The 16387-nt window shown below is 39.4% G+C and overlaps 1 protein-coding gene across 3 annotated transcripts in view; it reads right to left on the reverse strand.

Annotated features, from left to right (window-relative positions):
• Hmcn1 (hemicentin 1) overlaps positions 1-16387 on the reverse strand; it is a 442580-nt gene that overhangs the window by 64157 nt on the left and 362036 nt on the right. For all 3 annotated transcript variants that reach the window (XM_052737150.1, XM_052737149.1, XM_052737151.1), the window contains 9 exons: positions 12786-12982; positions 9247-9328; positions 7730-7866; positions 6541-6682; positions 5295-5439; positions 4791-4918; positions 4296-4452; positions 1513-1634; positions 1182-1346 (listed from right to left, as the gene is read on the reverse strand). In XM_052737150.1, the coding sequence (XP_052593110.1) occupies positions 1182-1346; positions 1513-1634; positions 4296-4452; positions 4791-4918; positions 5295-5439; positions 6541-6682; positions 7730-7866; positions 9247-9328; positions 12786-12982 (1275 nt within the window). The remainder of the gene's footprint in view (positions 1-1181; positions 1347-1512; positions 1635-4295; positions 4453-4790; positions 4919-5294; positions 5440-6540; positions 6683-7729; positions 7867-9246; positions 9329-12785; positions 12983-16387) is intronic.

A 16387-nucleotide genomic window follows, 5' to 3' on the forward strand; every position in this document is an offset into this window, starting at 1 on the left:
GTGCCTTTTCTAAGCGCTTCATCAAGGTGGAATCACACACTCTGGTTTTTTGCTTTTGTTACTAATTTCACTGTAAGCATGTCTTTGAGATCCATTCATTTTTAGCAAGTGCAATATCGTATCCCTTTTTATACCCAAACAGGTTTCCTGTTTGTGGACAATACCACGTTTGTGTATCCGTTCACCAGCAGATGGACATCTGAACGGCTTTACTTTCCAGCTACTGTGGATGACTCTGTGAGCATCTCTAATGGAGTTTGTGTGTAGATGGGATGTCACGGGCCTTGGACAGAGGCCTTGGATGGAGCTGCCGACTTTATGGCAACTATAACAAGAAAGTTCTACACTGTTCTTCCTTCCTTCCTTCCTTCCTTCCTTCCTTCCTTCCTTCCTTCCTTCCTTCCTTCCTTCCTTCCTTCCTCCTTTCATTTTTATTATTAAGAAATTGTCTATTCATTTTACATACCAACCACAGATCCCCCACTCCTCCCTCCTTCTGCTCCCCAGCCTTCCTCTACAACCCACCTCCCTTTCCCACCTCCTCCAAGGCAAGGTCTCCCATGGGGAGTCAGCAGAGCCTGGTACATTCAGCTGAGGCAGGTCCAAGCCCCTCCCCCTGCACCAAGGCTGTCTACACTATTTTCTAGCACAGAACTTGGTGATTACATTGGGGTAGCCACCTTCTGTTTTATGATAGAATTCTAACCAGTCTACTTATCTACCTGAGATAGCCAAAATATTCTGCCTTAAAACCAAAAGCTATATGCTGAGTGTTAATGTCCTATTACTTCCCATATATTAAAGAAACACATAAATTCTCTTAGGACAATATGCACACACTCCTGAAATCTCAGGATGAGTTGATACCCAACCTGTCTCTGGTGTGTCTGCTTAGGACAAGATCTATTTTCAGTGAAAAGCCCCTATATATCCATTTAGTTAAATCATTTTCCCTCACTACTATAAATTGTACAAAGAATGGCTATTGCAATTGTCAAAAAGTAAATTACAGTATTTAGCACCAAAACTATTTGCTAAGTTATATGAACCTTAAAACAAGAAGTTCATTTTAGTCATATAGTCTCAAGATAGTACAATTCTGTCTTTGGCACTACAGCAAGGCTGCCCATTGCTAACTACTCCAATCAGTGAGGGTGAACTCACAGAATGTGCTTTGTTACCTGAGGACAGAATCCGATAGCCGTCTCCTCTGGGAAGCAGTCTTATGCCATTTTTGGTCCAGTGAATCGAGGGAACCGGAAGTCCGGAAGCAGTGCAGGTCATGACTGCCGGGGCCTCTCTGGTTACCAGGACATCCGTAGGCTCGTCAGCTATGGCAGGAGGAACTAAAACAGCAAGAAGAGAAAACCACATATCTCCACTCCACCGCTTACACATTCCGGAAGCCATTCTGTCCCTCTTCTTCCCGATGCTCACAGCGTGGGTGTCAGGTAGGTATAAAAAGGCTGTCTGGCGAAAAGACAGCAGGATCTACTTTCCGGCCAGTTCTACCTTGGACAGTGAGGTCCACGGTTCTCTTGTCCTCTCCAGCATCACTTGTCACGGCGCACTCATAACTGGCAGTGTCGTCCACGGAGGGGGAAATAATTACAAGGGACCCCGAAGAAAGGAGCCTAGAAGAGAGATTCCAGACGTGAGATTCCAGACATCGGCGTCCACGTGTTCTGCAGACGGCATAGTGAGGTACCGAGATTAGCTGAGGGGAAGAGTGCCTCCTTCATGTGAAATGGTCACCACTTGCCTGATGCAAATTTTGCACGTCAAAACTTAACTTTATATGGTAAAGGATCTAAACTTTATGTTAGTGAAAAACAGCTTCCTAAACGCCGAATCTTGCATTTTCTGAATGCATGTATCATAATCACCACTGCTTCTCCTGGTGGACAAAATCTATTGACAGTCACTGTTTAATAGCATAGAATGTGTCCCTGGATCCATCTGAAATGCTTCACATAAAGCATCTTAAAATCTATCAGTAACTTTGCTGGTAGATATTTGGTTACTTATATGACATGTAAGTAAGGAGTCAATTGTTTTGCTCTTTTCCCTGCTTTACACACCTCTTCACATGTCATGCTACTTTGGAGATGTACTGTGTGTGTGTGTGTGTGTGTGTGTGTGTGTGTGTGTGTGTGTATGACATTATGCTATATATATACATGTATATGTATATACAAGTGGTATATGCACATAGCATATACGTAATGCATATATTTAACATGTGTAATATATGTATCTCCATGAATCTCTTGGTAATCATTCCTTAATTTATAATAAAAAATAAAAATGAATGTTTGGGAGGCTTAGAATAATTCACACACATCAGACTTAATGTAAGTTTAAGTTAGAGTATCAGTTTTCTTCAAACTCCGTGACACTGGAATAGAAATAGTTTGGCGTGGGGCAGGGGAGATCGCTCAATGGTTAAATCACTTGCTTCCCAGATGTGAGGACCAGAGGTCAGATCCACAGTAATCCACATAAACTTCCAAGTGGACACAGTGGCTCACCTGTAATTCCAAGACTTGGAAGGCAGAGGCAGGGGTCCCAGAGTAAGCTGTTTAGCAAGAATAGAGAGGGATCCCAGAATAAGCTGTGTAGCAAGGATAGATGAGTATCCCAGAATAAGCTGGCTAGCAAGAATATATGGGGATCCCAGAGTAAGTTAGCTAGCAAGAATAGAGAGGGATCCCAGAATAAGCTGTATAGCAAAAATAGCTATAGGTAAATGTGTTTGATTGAAAGACCTGAGACAGTGAATAATCTTATTTACTGAGGAGAATCCCTGACATCAGCTCAGGCTTCTGTCTGCACACCTGGGACACCCCCTATCACATGTACCCATATATATGTAAATATGGTATATATGTGTATACATGCACACTTGAAAATGGAGGAAGAAAAAGGAAGTGGGTTTGGTTTGATGGAAGTGTAGTTTTCATGCTTCCTCTGCATTTTCCACACAAGGTAGACTTTTAAACCACTGAGTCTAATGCCAAAAGCTAAAAGGACGAGAAAGACAGAGTTGACAGACTTTCAGTGGAATTATTCTTTGTTTCCTATATCCTTGTCAATCACAATTACTTCTTGTCGAAGTATCACTGTGAGAGCACCTGGTGTTAACATTCTGGCAGATCCTTTGATGGGATAACTGTTAGCTGAACTGAGGTAAGGGATGTTGCTGCCTTAAACCATCAGAAATTCTCAGTGACTTAAAGTCTAGTCCTTAATAAACACACACTGCCGTATTGTAAGCTCTGGCAGAAAAGTTTGAAGAGTGTAAGAATTGGAGAAAATACTCTTTGCTACCACCTACCCAAGCAGCCAAACATCTACATTATATTTCAAGGCATTCAACTTGCTTTTCATTTGACAACTAAAGCTTGGATTGACTTTCACAGAACAGTTTGTCTTTTACACATTAGATGTCTGTAGCCATTGCCATTATAAAATTGTAGAGAGTACGAAGCAAACAAAGCTAGGATAAACATGCCTACAGACCTCACCAACAGCCACACAGGGCTTGTGTACGGAAAATTTGCACCTTTTATTTAAAAAAAAAAAGATAGGTTGGAAATCCAATTCCATATTAAAGGAAAAATATTCTACCAACTGGCTAATTCTTCATTCTTTATATATTTATTACCCCTATTGATGGGGTTCAAATGTTGGTTATTAAAAAAATGTTTCTAAATGTTAGGTTGGATTTTTCAATGGAGTTATCTTTACTGCACTATGCTAAGTGAAAGTAGCCAGACACAGAAAAGGTTCTGTTTGTTCTCATTATGTATTGAAGATAAAAAAGTTGAGGGCAGGTGGTGGTGACACACGCCTTTAATCCCAGCACTCGGAGGCAGGTGGATCTCTGTGAGTTCGAGTTCAGGGCCAGCCTGGTCTACGGACACAGCTAGTTCTAGGACAGCCAAGGCTACACAGAGAAACCTTGTCTCGGGGAAAAAAAAGCAAACAAAAGAGCTGGGCTAACAGAAGGATGTGGCGGAGGGGGAGCAACGAAGGTGGTAGAGGCGTGCGGTGCACAGAGGAGTGTGTCCGATGGTGTTACCCAAGCATTTCAAAACGGCTGTTAGAAAGTGCTTTTAATGCTCTCAACACAGAGAAGTACGCATGTGTGGGGTGACAGAGCTGCCATATCCTAATCTAATCATTATGTATCATATAAATGTATCGAAATATCATATAGTACCAATAACTATGTACAATTGTGCCAGCTGGAAATGAAAAAAAAATATTTAAAATAAATGACTTAATCTTACCTGTATGAATTTTGATTTTGATCCACATTAAGAAGATGCCCATTTTTTCTCCAGTTGATTGATGGTTTTGGTATCCCAGTAGCTTCACAAGCCAGAGTAGTTTGGACATTCACTGTTACTGTTACATTGGTAGGACCAGGAGCTATAGATGGAGGAACTAAAAAATAAAAAACAAAACAAAACAAAAAACAATAATAAGAGGGAAGCATACCCAGCACATGGCAAAGTATTTCTGATGACCTGAAATTTGTCCTTAGTGACTTGTCATATGACTAAGCCACAGCAGTGTCACAAACTGCACAATGGTGATATAACCCACACTAAAGGAACAGCCTGGGTCTTGTCTTGTTCACAATGCAGTGGAATATGCTTACTTAGCCTTTAAGGTGCAGGTCCTCATGAGCTGACCTAGTTTCAGTTACAATAAACAAATAAAACACAAAACAAAAACGTTTGACCCAAAGCCTGGATGTTTTTTTGTAAATGTGTATTTACCATGGACTTGTAAATCTATTCGCCGACGGTCTGTTCCAGCCACATTGGTCGCCATACACAAATACCGTCCGGTATCTGTGACATGTGCTGACTGAATTTGAAGGAATCCATTTTCCAAGATGGAGTATCTATGAGACAGATTAAAGGCACATCCTTCTTAATCAGCTCTTTTCAATTATTTACACTATGACTCAGATAAACATTAAAGACTTGGTAAAATCTACTGTGAGTCTTTTTCTGTTTCAGGTGACACATATTTACAGTGCCCTTGGAGCAGGGACAGGATGCAGTGTGAAGGTGTGTAGCAGCAGGTCTGTGGTCTTGATGGATTATAATCAAAGGAATTATGCCTGTAAAATACTAAATTGTGATTCTCATCTTAGGATGAAAATATTAATTCTAAACATAATAAGACCCACATAATGCATTAGCAAAAAGTATTTGAAGATTCACATTTCAATTTCTCATGACGGCATTTTTCTTCCCTTTTTAGAACCTTGTTACCTTGCATGGCTCCCAGCTAGCACAGCCCCATCCTTTCTCCATGTTATCCTTGGGGTTGGCACACCTTCAGCAAAGCATTCCAGTACAATTGATTTATTTAAGAGAGTGACAAGACTCTGGGGACCACCACTGATGCTTGGAGGAACTGAACAAAAAACAAACAGAAATCTAGTTAAAATAAATAACTCAGCCTTCGCTAAGAATCTGGAGATGTAAGGAGAACTTTAAGTGAAGTGATTAGCTTTGTCTACACTAATCTAGGTTAGAATAAATAGAATTAAAGTCTAACTCTTGAAGTCTTACTCAAGACATCCTGCATTTGAAAATAAAGAATAAATGGGGAGAATTTAAATCCCTGATCTAAATCCCTGTGAGAGAAGCGTGAGTAAAATTCAGCTTGGGTCTGATGCAAATTAAAGTTGATATTTCTTATTTCTCTTTAGCCAAATAATGGTCAAAGAATGTTAATGCTGGAACAGCTTCACTTTAAATAAAGAACAGAAAGGGGGCTGTTTTAATGAAAAGCACATCTGTGGTTAATCATGCGAGTCCCAGAACAGGCATTTTATTAATCATAGAGTTCATGTGGGAATACAAAGCCTGAACTTTAATTTTAGTATTAGAGATATTAGTTGTGTGGGTCATCCAGTATGCTGTAAAATTTCTTGTGTTAAAATCCAAAGGGATTGTTATGGAGGGAAATCTACATATCTTCCTGAATATTGGCAAGTTTTGGCACCTAGATACGCATATTTAAGAAAATTACAGTAGTATGACAGTGTTTAAGGAAACTGTAACACTGTGCATATGTACAGTATGCTATCAAGCCACCACCAATAAAAGCAAACGAAATGATGGGCCATTTGTCAGACACAGATGTAGTGTGATGGTTTCCTCTCAGCTGGATGGTGCCGACCATCTGGATCTGCTAATCATTCTGTGTGTGACTGTATGAATGTGTGTGTGGTGTGTGTGTGTGTGTGTGTGCATGTGTACCTGAGTGAAAGTGTGTCTGTGTGTGTGTGTGTGTGTGTGTGTGTGTGTGTGTGTATGATGTTGTATTTACCTCTAGATCTACAGTTTGAAGTGAATTAATTTGCAATACAGATCTAATATCAGTCCAACTGGGTGCTCTTTCCAAGTAAATAGCATGACCAAGGATTCATTTAATAAGCTCCAGAAGAACATTATCTCTTCTAGTACTGTTGGTGAAATAATCAAATTGTGAAACAGTAATTTTCCTTACCATTTACAGTGAGGATAAATTCTCTTGTCGTCTTTCCTGCGATGTTGCTGGCCACACAGGTATAATTGGCTGTGTCTCCCAGATCTGCATTATTAATTTGCAAGTATCTCCCTCCAGACAGGATTCTTACTCGAGGTGTTGCCTGAATTCAGAAAGTAAAATCTATCATCAAAGTGGCAGTAAAATAAAATAAAACACTATTTTATTTAGAGTTTTTTTGTGTGTGTATGTGTGTGTGTGCATGTATTTGCATGTATAAGGGGGTATATGTACTATGTGCATGTGTGTGAGGGTGCTTGTGGAGGCCTGGAGGGGTTACTGGATCTCTGGAGCTTGAGTTAGAGGTGGTCGTGAGGCACCCAGCATAGGTCTTGGGAGCTTAACTCAGGTCTTTTGAGAGAATAGCAAGCACTCTCCAAACACAAGTAATATTTTATAATAGCAAAACGAACAAGAATGAGCCACAGACTTGTCATCTGACAAGTTTTGTTCATGTAATAACTAATGTCCCTTTCATGGTTTCAGTGATTTGGGGTAAATCAAGGGTACAGTGCCTCCAATTCCATCCAAGGCAGGTTGGATGACTCAAATCAGGCCTTTCTCACTTCTCTCAGTTATGACTTTTTCTCGAAGCCAGTAACTACCAGAACAGGATAAACAAAGCCTTCAAAGTCAGCTTTCTTTTGGCTGCAAATGGCTGGTGAGAATCCTGAGCTGATGCTCTGTTGGTGGTAGGCATCACCTAAGTGTAGGGAGCTGTAGACAATCTTTGACTGCTCCTTAGGATTCTGTTCCCAGAGGCCTGGAGGTGGGGATATTATAGATGTGTCAGTCACTCCTGAGCCCGAATTCTAACCAGGGAAATTTAGTAACAGCTCCATCCTGCAGACATGGTAGACCAGTTCTTCTGAGGCCTTGATGGTTTCTAGCCTTTTAGTTAAACAAAGAGCTGAGAGTTTAATTTGGACTTTAATCTACAGGCTTCAGGAGATACAACCATGTGTCAGTTTCCAGAGGTTCATGAGTCAAAATGTCTGTGTTTTCAGCCAAATCAACTACTGAGCAAAGACTGGAATGGGAAGGCAGTTGACTGAGGGCCCCTGTGCCTGCCTGTGTGGTTGAGACTAACTATTAACTGGAAGTGATTGGAGTTTGACTACTTAGCAAAGGCCCCTCAAGTACAAGGTACCTGTAACTGCTCCCCATTTCTGAGCCACATGACCACAGGCGGAGGCACTGCATCCGATTTGCATTCCAATGTCACCTGTCTGTTCCTTAACACAGTGAAGTCCTGGGACTCATCCATTCCAGCAATATTAGGAGGCACTAAGCATGGGAACACAATCAAGTGCATTAGATAAACTGGATGTAAACAATCTATCAGTGTCTAACAACAGTTAGGTTTCCTATATGATAAAAGGCAGGAACTTCAATTGTTAGTCATTCAATTTATAGTTCAGATAGTTAACAAACTGGATCTTTATTATCTAGCTCTTTTATCAATTAAATAATGAAATATTTTAATTAAATTAATTCATTTAATCAATTAAACAATGCAGTCTTTCCAACAATGACATGGATAATAACCACATTATTACCACCATTTAACAAGTGATAAGGAAATGGACCGACATAGGCATCCTTCAGTCAGCATCTACACTGGGCAATACTTTCCCCTGAGTATTAAAAATGACCAAATCAGGAACTATCCATGACAATACAAAAAAATGCATCCATTTTTATTGATTTACACAGATATATTTCTTAGTAAATCATATTTTGGATTTACTTAGATAGGTCTATGTTTTGAGTAGGGATACCAGGAACACTTCAATTCTAGATCATCTGCATGCCTAGACATTTAGGCTCTGAAAATTAAACGTCTGTTTAGTTTTCAAACACTCCTTCCCATGAAGGATGATTTAAATTTATATATAAAAGTCATATTCAAAAGGGTCTAGTTAATACAAACTTTCTTGAAAGTAACAAGGCAGTGATTTCCAAAATCCTTAAAAGTGTCGATGTGCACATGCATGCATGGGTAAACAAATAAGTGTATTACAGAAAACTTCCAAGTATGCATAAAAAGGCAGGAACTGCCTTAATATCCACCAACAGGGAGTCAGATATAGGGCAACATGCAATCCTAAAAATTATGCTATAAAATATATTTATTAACATAAGAATGTTCATCACACCATTAAGTGAGACATAAAGCAAATTAAATTCTGTGTTCTCTACTGTCACTTTCTTTTTTGATATTTAGAATCTTTCCATGTTTTCCCAGGCAGTTGCAAAGTCTAGGCTCAAGCAATCTTTCCACTCGACTTCCCGAGAAGCTGAGATGACAGGTGGATGCTATTTAAATAGATTTGATCACATTGTTGCAGTAAAATGTTCACATGAAAAACACTGTATCCTTGTGTAGTAAGACTAAGGGTTATTTTTATTCTCTTCCCTATTGTAATTCATATTCTTTTATTTTTAAATAAACAAATTTGAATTGTTTGTGTAAAATCAAGACAAATAACAGAAAACATCACTGAACTACACCCCAAAGAGCACATAAGTTATTAACAATAAAATTTATAAAATACATATTTCTCAATTTATAGACAAATGCTGGGCTGTGAAATAGCCTGATCTTCCCTGACATAGTTTCTAACTAGGTTTGTGTGTGAATTAAACACAAATCACAAAATTTACCGTGTACTCTCACTAAATATTCTTTATCATCATCCCCTGCAGGACTGGATGCCAGACAGGTATATCTTCCTGTATCCTCCACCTACAAAACCCAAACAAATACATTATAGAGTGTTAACATGCTAGTGTTGGTGATGGAAATAAAAATTCACTAGAACTAGTATGCTTACCAATAAAGGCAAAATAACCAATAAAGTGCAACAGATAAAACTAACGTTATCATTATGGTTAGTGCTTTGATACTGCACGTTGGCTGACATCTCTGTTATGCATACAGCTATGTTTAAAGGAATTTTGGAAACTGATAGAAGAATATCAAAAAGGCATAATAGTTATGTATGTCTATGTATGCTTATAAATGATCTAGTGCCAAATATGGTAGATCAGATGCTCAATATTAAATTTGAGGAAATATACATGTACAGGTTCAAGTGGCAGACCATAAATTTCAATTACTCTCTTCTGGAAGGAAATGTAGTATATTTATAAAAGCATCTGATAAAATAAAATAAAATAACAAAACACAAGATAACTAAACCAAACAAATTAATACCACATCTTGGCTCTGTCATTGAGATACATGCTGATAGACTACAGTTTGACAACAGGATCTACTTGGCTCAAATCTGAACCAACTACTAAAAAATCCTCATGAATGTTTTATGTTAGAAGTTGGTTTACATCTGTATGCATGGACACCACATATGGAGATATTATTCTGGCAAACAGGTGACCTTACTATTAACAAAAGCGTATTTTATAAATATAAGGAAAGCCCTGGCCATCTCACTTATTTTGGAATTTAAACATTCTCAGAATATTGGCACTTTAAAAATTCTTATATTCAAAATTGACTTTATAGGTTGTGAAAAAGATTTTTGCTAGGTTGCACACATTCCTTTGGAAAAAATTAAGACTAGAGTGTTTGAAAAAAAATGGTTAAAAATAGTTTAGATAAACGTTCACATATGCCTTTGATTAAGAATTAGGAAATGGAGTCTAAGGGAGATAACGCCGTGTAGAAGAGCACCAGCCATGACAGCATGAGGACCTGCGTTCACATCCCAGCAGCTATTTAAAGAGCCACAAGTGGCTGCATATATATGCCTGTTACCTCGGGGAGCTGAGCTATGGAGGATCCTGAGAGTTCTCTGGTCAGCTACCCTCGCTGAAAAGGCAAGCTCACAGCTCAGTAACAGACACATCTCAAGCCAATAATGTGAACAGTGACAGAAAAGGACACTACACATCTGACGTGGGCCTCCACATGCTGTGCACACTCCCATGCATGTGTTACAGACAGAGAGACACATTGTGCGCGCGCGCGTGCGCGCGCGCGCGCACACACACACACACACACACACACACACACACACACACACACACACACACAGATCATTTTCTAGAGAACCACATTTCATTTTTCTCATCATCTCTTTAAAACCTTTAACTCTTCTCTGTCAGCTCTTGTGCATTCCAGATGGATAAAATTCTTTTCACTTGTCTCCAGTTTGCCAAACTTGAAGCATCACTGGGGGCTACTCAAACATCACTTCCACCAGGAAGTATTTCCCAACAACTTGTTTCTTTCTGTATACCCATAGTCATTATTTATGGCTAGAGGTTGAAGTGTGCTCTGCTGATAATAGGCTTGGAATATGGTAAGTAGATACACGGGAGAGTTGTTGACATGCGCTCTGCTTCAGGAGAAGAAAGTGTCGTGACAAAGCTGGACAAATGTGTTTGATTATAGGATGGACATCTCTTGCCTTGGAGCAAGCCACAGACTTAGTTTTTGATAGAAGGTAATTCAGGAAACTAACGTCTATACCACTCAATTCGGAATTTGCAAAGCAGCCATTATGTGCTAAGCATAACGATATACAGCCAAGGAGTCCATCAAAAGACAAAATTCAGAATTATAATGTAAGAAATGCTGTAAGAGGTGTGCACAAAGTGCCAACAAGACAACAGGAACAGCAGAAGCAGGGGCAAGCCTGAGACTTGGTCACATTTCATTTCCCATCTCGATGCTATTTCCAGCGGCTTGTTTGTCTTGCATCGAGTGGCATCTTGCACAAAATTTTATTTCCTTGAGGCAGAGGGGAAGTTCTTAAAGGGTTTTGATTCAGTGCATGGTTTGAAGGTTTAACCTGCCCTTTTTGGGTTCCTGTTATGTTCAGAATGTTCGCAAGGAAGAAGGTATCTCTCCGTGACACTGAGGGTGAGCTGTGCTAAGGTCTACTGGCTCCATTACTCACTAGGGTGAGTTGCTGTGCCTCTTTCAAGATTATGTGCTGGAAATGAAGATTCCGCACCTCCACCAGAATGGTCAGAAGTGTGAAGAGTATGGCAGGGCCCTAAGCCTAACATGATACCAACAGAGTGGAAAACACATCTTTATTTCTCTCTTCATCCGGTCTGCTTCCCCTCATCTTGTTTTCAAAGTAAACAACAACAACAACAAAAAACCAGGTAAATAATTTGTTATTTTACGTCACACAGAATGATGATTATAACAGTAGCAAGAATTCTAATTCTTTTACCCAATTTTTGTTGTTATGTAATGTATTTCTATGGCACCAACACAAATATATTATACTCCATTATCTTTTGGACTCCCCAGAATAATCAATTGATGTTTATTATTATTATTATTATTATTATTATTATTATTTTCATTATTACTTTATCTGAAATTTACAAATGAAGGCATTAGGGCTCTGATGAACAATCTTTGTAATATAAAGTTTGCCTTTATTATTAATATGAAAAATATTTACAATATATTCTAGACTTATTTTTAACATGTTGATATTTCTGATCAGTTTCTTTAAACATAAGCCAGAAGAACCATTCAATTTACTGAAAGATTATCACTTAAAACACTGTTTCTTCAGTCTTCCATGTTGGCTAGTTCATTTGGGAATCAAAAGTGCTCTCTGAGCTGGCTTTTTGGAGCCTATTACCTATGATGGGATGCTTTGCTGAGCCTTGATGAAGAGGGGAGGGCTTGGTCCTGCCCCAACTGAATGTACCAGGCTTTGCTGACTCCCCATGGGAGGCCTTACCCTTCAGAGGAGGGGACGGAGGTGAGGGGGTTGGGGAGGCAGGGGGAGCGGGATGAGGGATGAGAGGGGGAATCTGTAGTTGGTATGTAAAATAAATAAAAAATGCCTTAAATAAAATAAAAATAAAAAAGTGTTTTCTGAAATCTCACATATTATATGTTGGATTGCTTTCTGCTGATTAGTAAGGAACTACATAGAAAAAGGTAAGAGATTAACACGTGGAGGTTTGAAAACATGCTCAAGTTAATGAGAAGGTATCTTGTTTTCTTCAAAAGTAATAGTAGAGTCTTCTTCTTCCTCCTACTCATTTCCCCAGTCATGGATATTATAGAGGCCATCCACCCTTGGCAAAGCTGTGGAGATCAGTGATGTATTCAGAGGCATAGGCACAATTATTCAATAGTCATCATACACTAGGGAATAAGAAGGTAAAGCGGATAAAATAATCATATGAATGGTGACATTTACCTGAGCACTGGATATTCGAAGGATGGCCCCTCCTTCAAGAATCTGCACTTGATCTGTCTGTAGAAAAGGCCGGCCATCTTTCATCCAGGAGACTTTAGGGGCAGGGATTCCAGAAGCTATGCAGGACAGCTCAAGTGGATTATTCACAACTACTGATACCTCTCCAGGTCCTTCAGATCCATTGATGTGAGGTGGTTCTGATGACATAGAATCAGACAATGGAAAAAGAAACTTGTTGTTTGACAAAGTATTCCTGACTTTAAAAGCTCCAAAAGAAAATTCAACTCAAATTTACATGCCTATGACATAAATCAATTGGAATATAGAAACTAAAATGATCATTCCTAGATGGTCTTAGTTCTTCTTGCTGGCAAGATTCCAAAAGACTGGGGAGAGTGATTTTTGCACGGAACATATTTGTTATGTCTAGGCAGGAGTAGCTTTCTCTTTTACTATTTATACTTCTACAATTACCTTCCTCCAGAGAAAGTTAAAGAGTCTAAACACTGGGAAGAAACAGTAAGGATCTTTGGCTCAACTACTCCCAAATTTAATCCTCTAAAAACAGACTTTTCTTACAATGATCACTCCAGTTTTCAGTGAAAATTTCTGTAGTTAGAGCTTCAGGTTTTTGGGTTCAGAAGGCAGTCAAAACAGATGTTGGACAGCTCCGAGGGCGAGCTGAGGGGCTTTTGTCTTTATTCTTGTTTTAAATCAGGCACACAGTTTAGACTCTGACTCATACATAACATAGGACCTGATGTCAGACTGATTTGAACTGAGCACTAATAGTTAGCTCATGGAACTGGACAAACCTTCAAATGGAGGACAGGCATCATAAGATACCTTAGGGCACCATAAAGATTCAGTGAGACCCTCCCTGTTTTTCAACTTGTGCATGTTTTATTTTAAATTAACTGCTTTAAAAAGATGTGAGCACTGCTCTTTCTAGTGTAACATCTTACATTTTGTCGAAATTTCCTTTTTCAATCTTCGTTAGCCCTCACTTTCCTAACTAGAATAAGAGAACACCGCAAATCTATTCTTTTTTGACTCCAATCAGAGAGTCTGTATGTCTTAATCGTGATCCCAGAAGTTCTCCTTTTACACTTCAACCCACCTGACACATGACTGTCAAGATATATTTTACATTCATCATGCCACTGATCTATGTTTTCCTGACTAAAAGACTATAATGGCTCCATGTAGCTAGCTGAATTAAATGAAAATCAGTTTCTAAAGCTTGTAAAATTATCTACCTTAATACACTTCTATGAGACCTGAACTTCAGATTAGGTTACTTCTCTCCTTCAACTGGTCCTGTCATTTGATACAGTCACCACCCTCTACCTGAGCTTGCTGAGGTATCATCAAGGTTCTATGAGTGACATGAAGCTTCCCTGTAAAAACCAAATCCTGTTTTATGAACTCTCCACTCTCTTTCCATTCCATAGCATGGTACTCGTAAGAGGCAAAAGCACTAATTTGGCTCTCTAGTTGACTAAAATCAATTCTTCATTATTCATTCTTATTTATTACTTGCTATATGCCAGTCATATAGATAGAAAGATTCATTAGCCATCTCTTCCTGCTGAAAAGTTGTGGTCACCAGGTTAAGGCAGCACCAATAGCACCATGGTTCCTACTGCTTCAAACTCTACTCTGCAGATGTTACATGTGTTAGGTGAAGGCCAACTATCTTACTTTGTACTTGCCCCATGTGTCTTATACTCAGGAAAGAGTGGGAATTGTCTCCACTCTGACTACTCAAGAATTTGTATTTCCTGTCTAAGTCCCAATTTTGAGCCCTAAAACAATAAATACTATCATCCGCTAAACAGCCCCATGTCTACGTTTTACATAAACACTCCAGATTTAGCTGGCATTCAGACAGCTGTTTTGGTTCCTTTCCTAGTATTCTTTGTACTTGTGTGATGGGCCTACTAATCATTTAGTCACACAGCCTGGAAACTGAGACTCACCCTTGATACAATCACACCATCAATGCCACATATGAAACCCACAACCAAGTAAAAATAATCTGCAATTATTTCCAGAAGAAATGTAATTTCTCTTATTTCCATCACTATAATCTGAGCTACAATACTGTTTATGGTAGCTGGTGCATCTTTCTTTCTGTTTGTAGGTACCTCTCCCTCCTCCTCATTGTTATTATTCTTACCATGACTATTATCATTGTAAAACCATGTCTTAACTGCCGTGTGCATCTCTTGTGACCTTGGTTTTTAATATAACATCTTAAATTTATTCTTTGAGAGTTTCTTAAATATCTACAGCGTAATTTGATCATATTTGACCCCCCCTCTCCTTCCCACTCCTCCTGGACCCCCTCACATCTTCCTTCGAGCTTCATTCTTGTTCCTTTATGTATATATAACCCACTGAGTCCAATTAGCGCTACCCATGCATGCATGGGTGTGGGGCCATGCACTGGGCATGAAAAATCTATCAGTGACCACAACCCTGAAGAGTACTGTCATTCCCCAGGAGTCATCAACTAACTGTTCATAGCTCCTCCATTAGGGTGGAGGTTCGTATGATTTTTCTTCTCCCCATGCCAGAATGTTGACTGGCATTCTCTTGTGCAGGTCTTGTGCAGGCAACCACAGCTGCCACGAGTTTGAAATGGTCCAGAAGCCACCATCTTGTCCCAGTCTTCCATAACCCCTAGCTTTTATAATCTTCTAACAACTTTCCCATGATTCTAAGCCTCGTGGAAAGGGGACATCATATAGATGTCCCGTTTATCTACCCAGCACGATTTCACTATTAATTGCTTTTTAAGTGACCCCAGTTTTGTTAGGGTTAGCAAAGCGGTAAATATTATAAGTCACCTGGTGGACATTAGATGGAATGATATGTGTAGCACTGTTGACCAGTGAGGTTTAAGTGCTTTTCATGGAGCTTCTAAGAAAGTCTATGAAGACACAGCTCCTTGTAGATTATCTTCCTATTTGTCCTGCTCTACTCAGTGCTGAGCTCTACTGGAGGTGAGGGGACATTGTAAGGTCACAGATTGACCATGATGTGACAATCAGGAGAAGGGCAAACATCTCAACTGCCCACCCAGTGCAACAATGGCCATCCCCCAGATGTCTCACTTAGTGAGAAAAGCCACTGTTCACAGGCCTGAGGGTGCCACCCAGCGACAGCTCCAACATGCTCAGTGCCCTGGGCTCGCCTCTGCATCACAGAAACGAGTTCAGATCTTATTCAAACCCAAGACAGATCTCAAGCTAGGAAATATTAGAATCACATTTAGTTTTGAAAAACCATGCTGTGATAGGAGGAAGAATGAAGTCAGGAAGCCTGACAATGACAAACCTGGTCTGGCATGTGTCACTATGTCCACACGGCTCTAAATAGCCAACACCACAGTTCCTAATAACGCACTGTTCTCAGAATCCATTCTTGACTTAATCCATTCTTGACTCTTTACTGCCAGACTGCTCTTTTCAAGTGGAAGATTTATTTATGTTATTGTAATTGCTACAACTTGTAATGATTTCTCATTTCTAGAAGATAAAACTGGAGCTCTCTTTCAGGATTTACATAGACGTTTGAGTTTTATTTAACTTATC

This window comes from Peromyscus californicus, unplaced genomic scaffold (genome assembly GCF_007827085.1).
Source record: "Peromyscus californicus insignis strain IS unplaced genomic scaffold, ASM782708v3 Scaffold_14__1_contigs__length_90479793_seg_2, whole genome shotgun sequence".
Taxonomy (NCBI): Eukaryota; Metazoa; Chordata; class Mammalia; order Rodentia; family Cricetidae; genus Peromyscus; species Peromyscus californicus.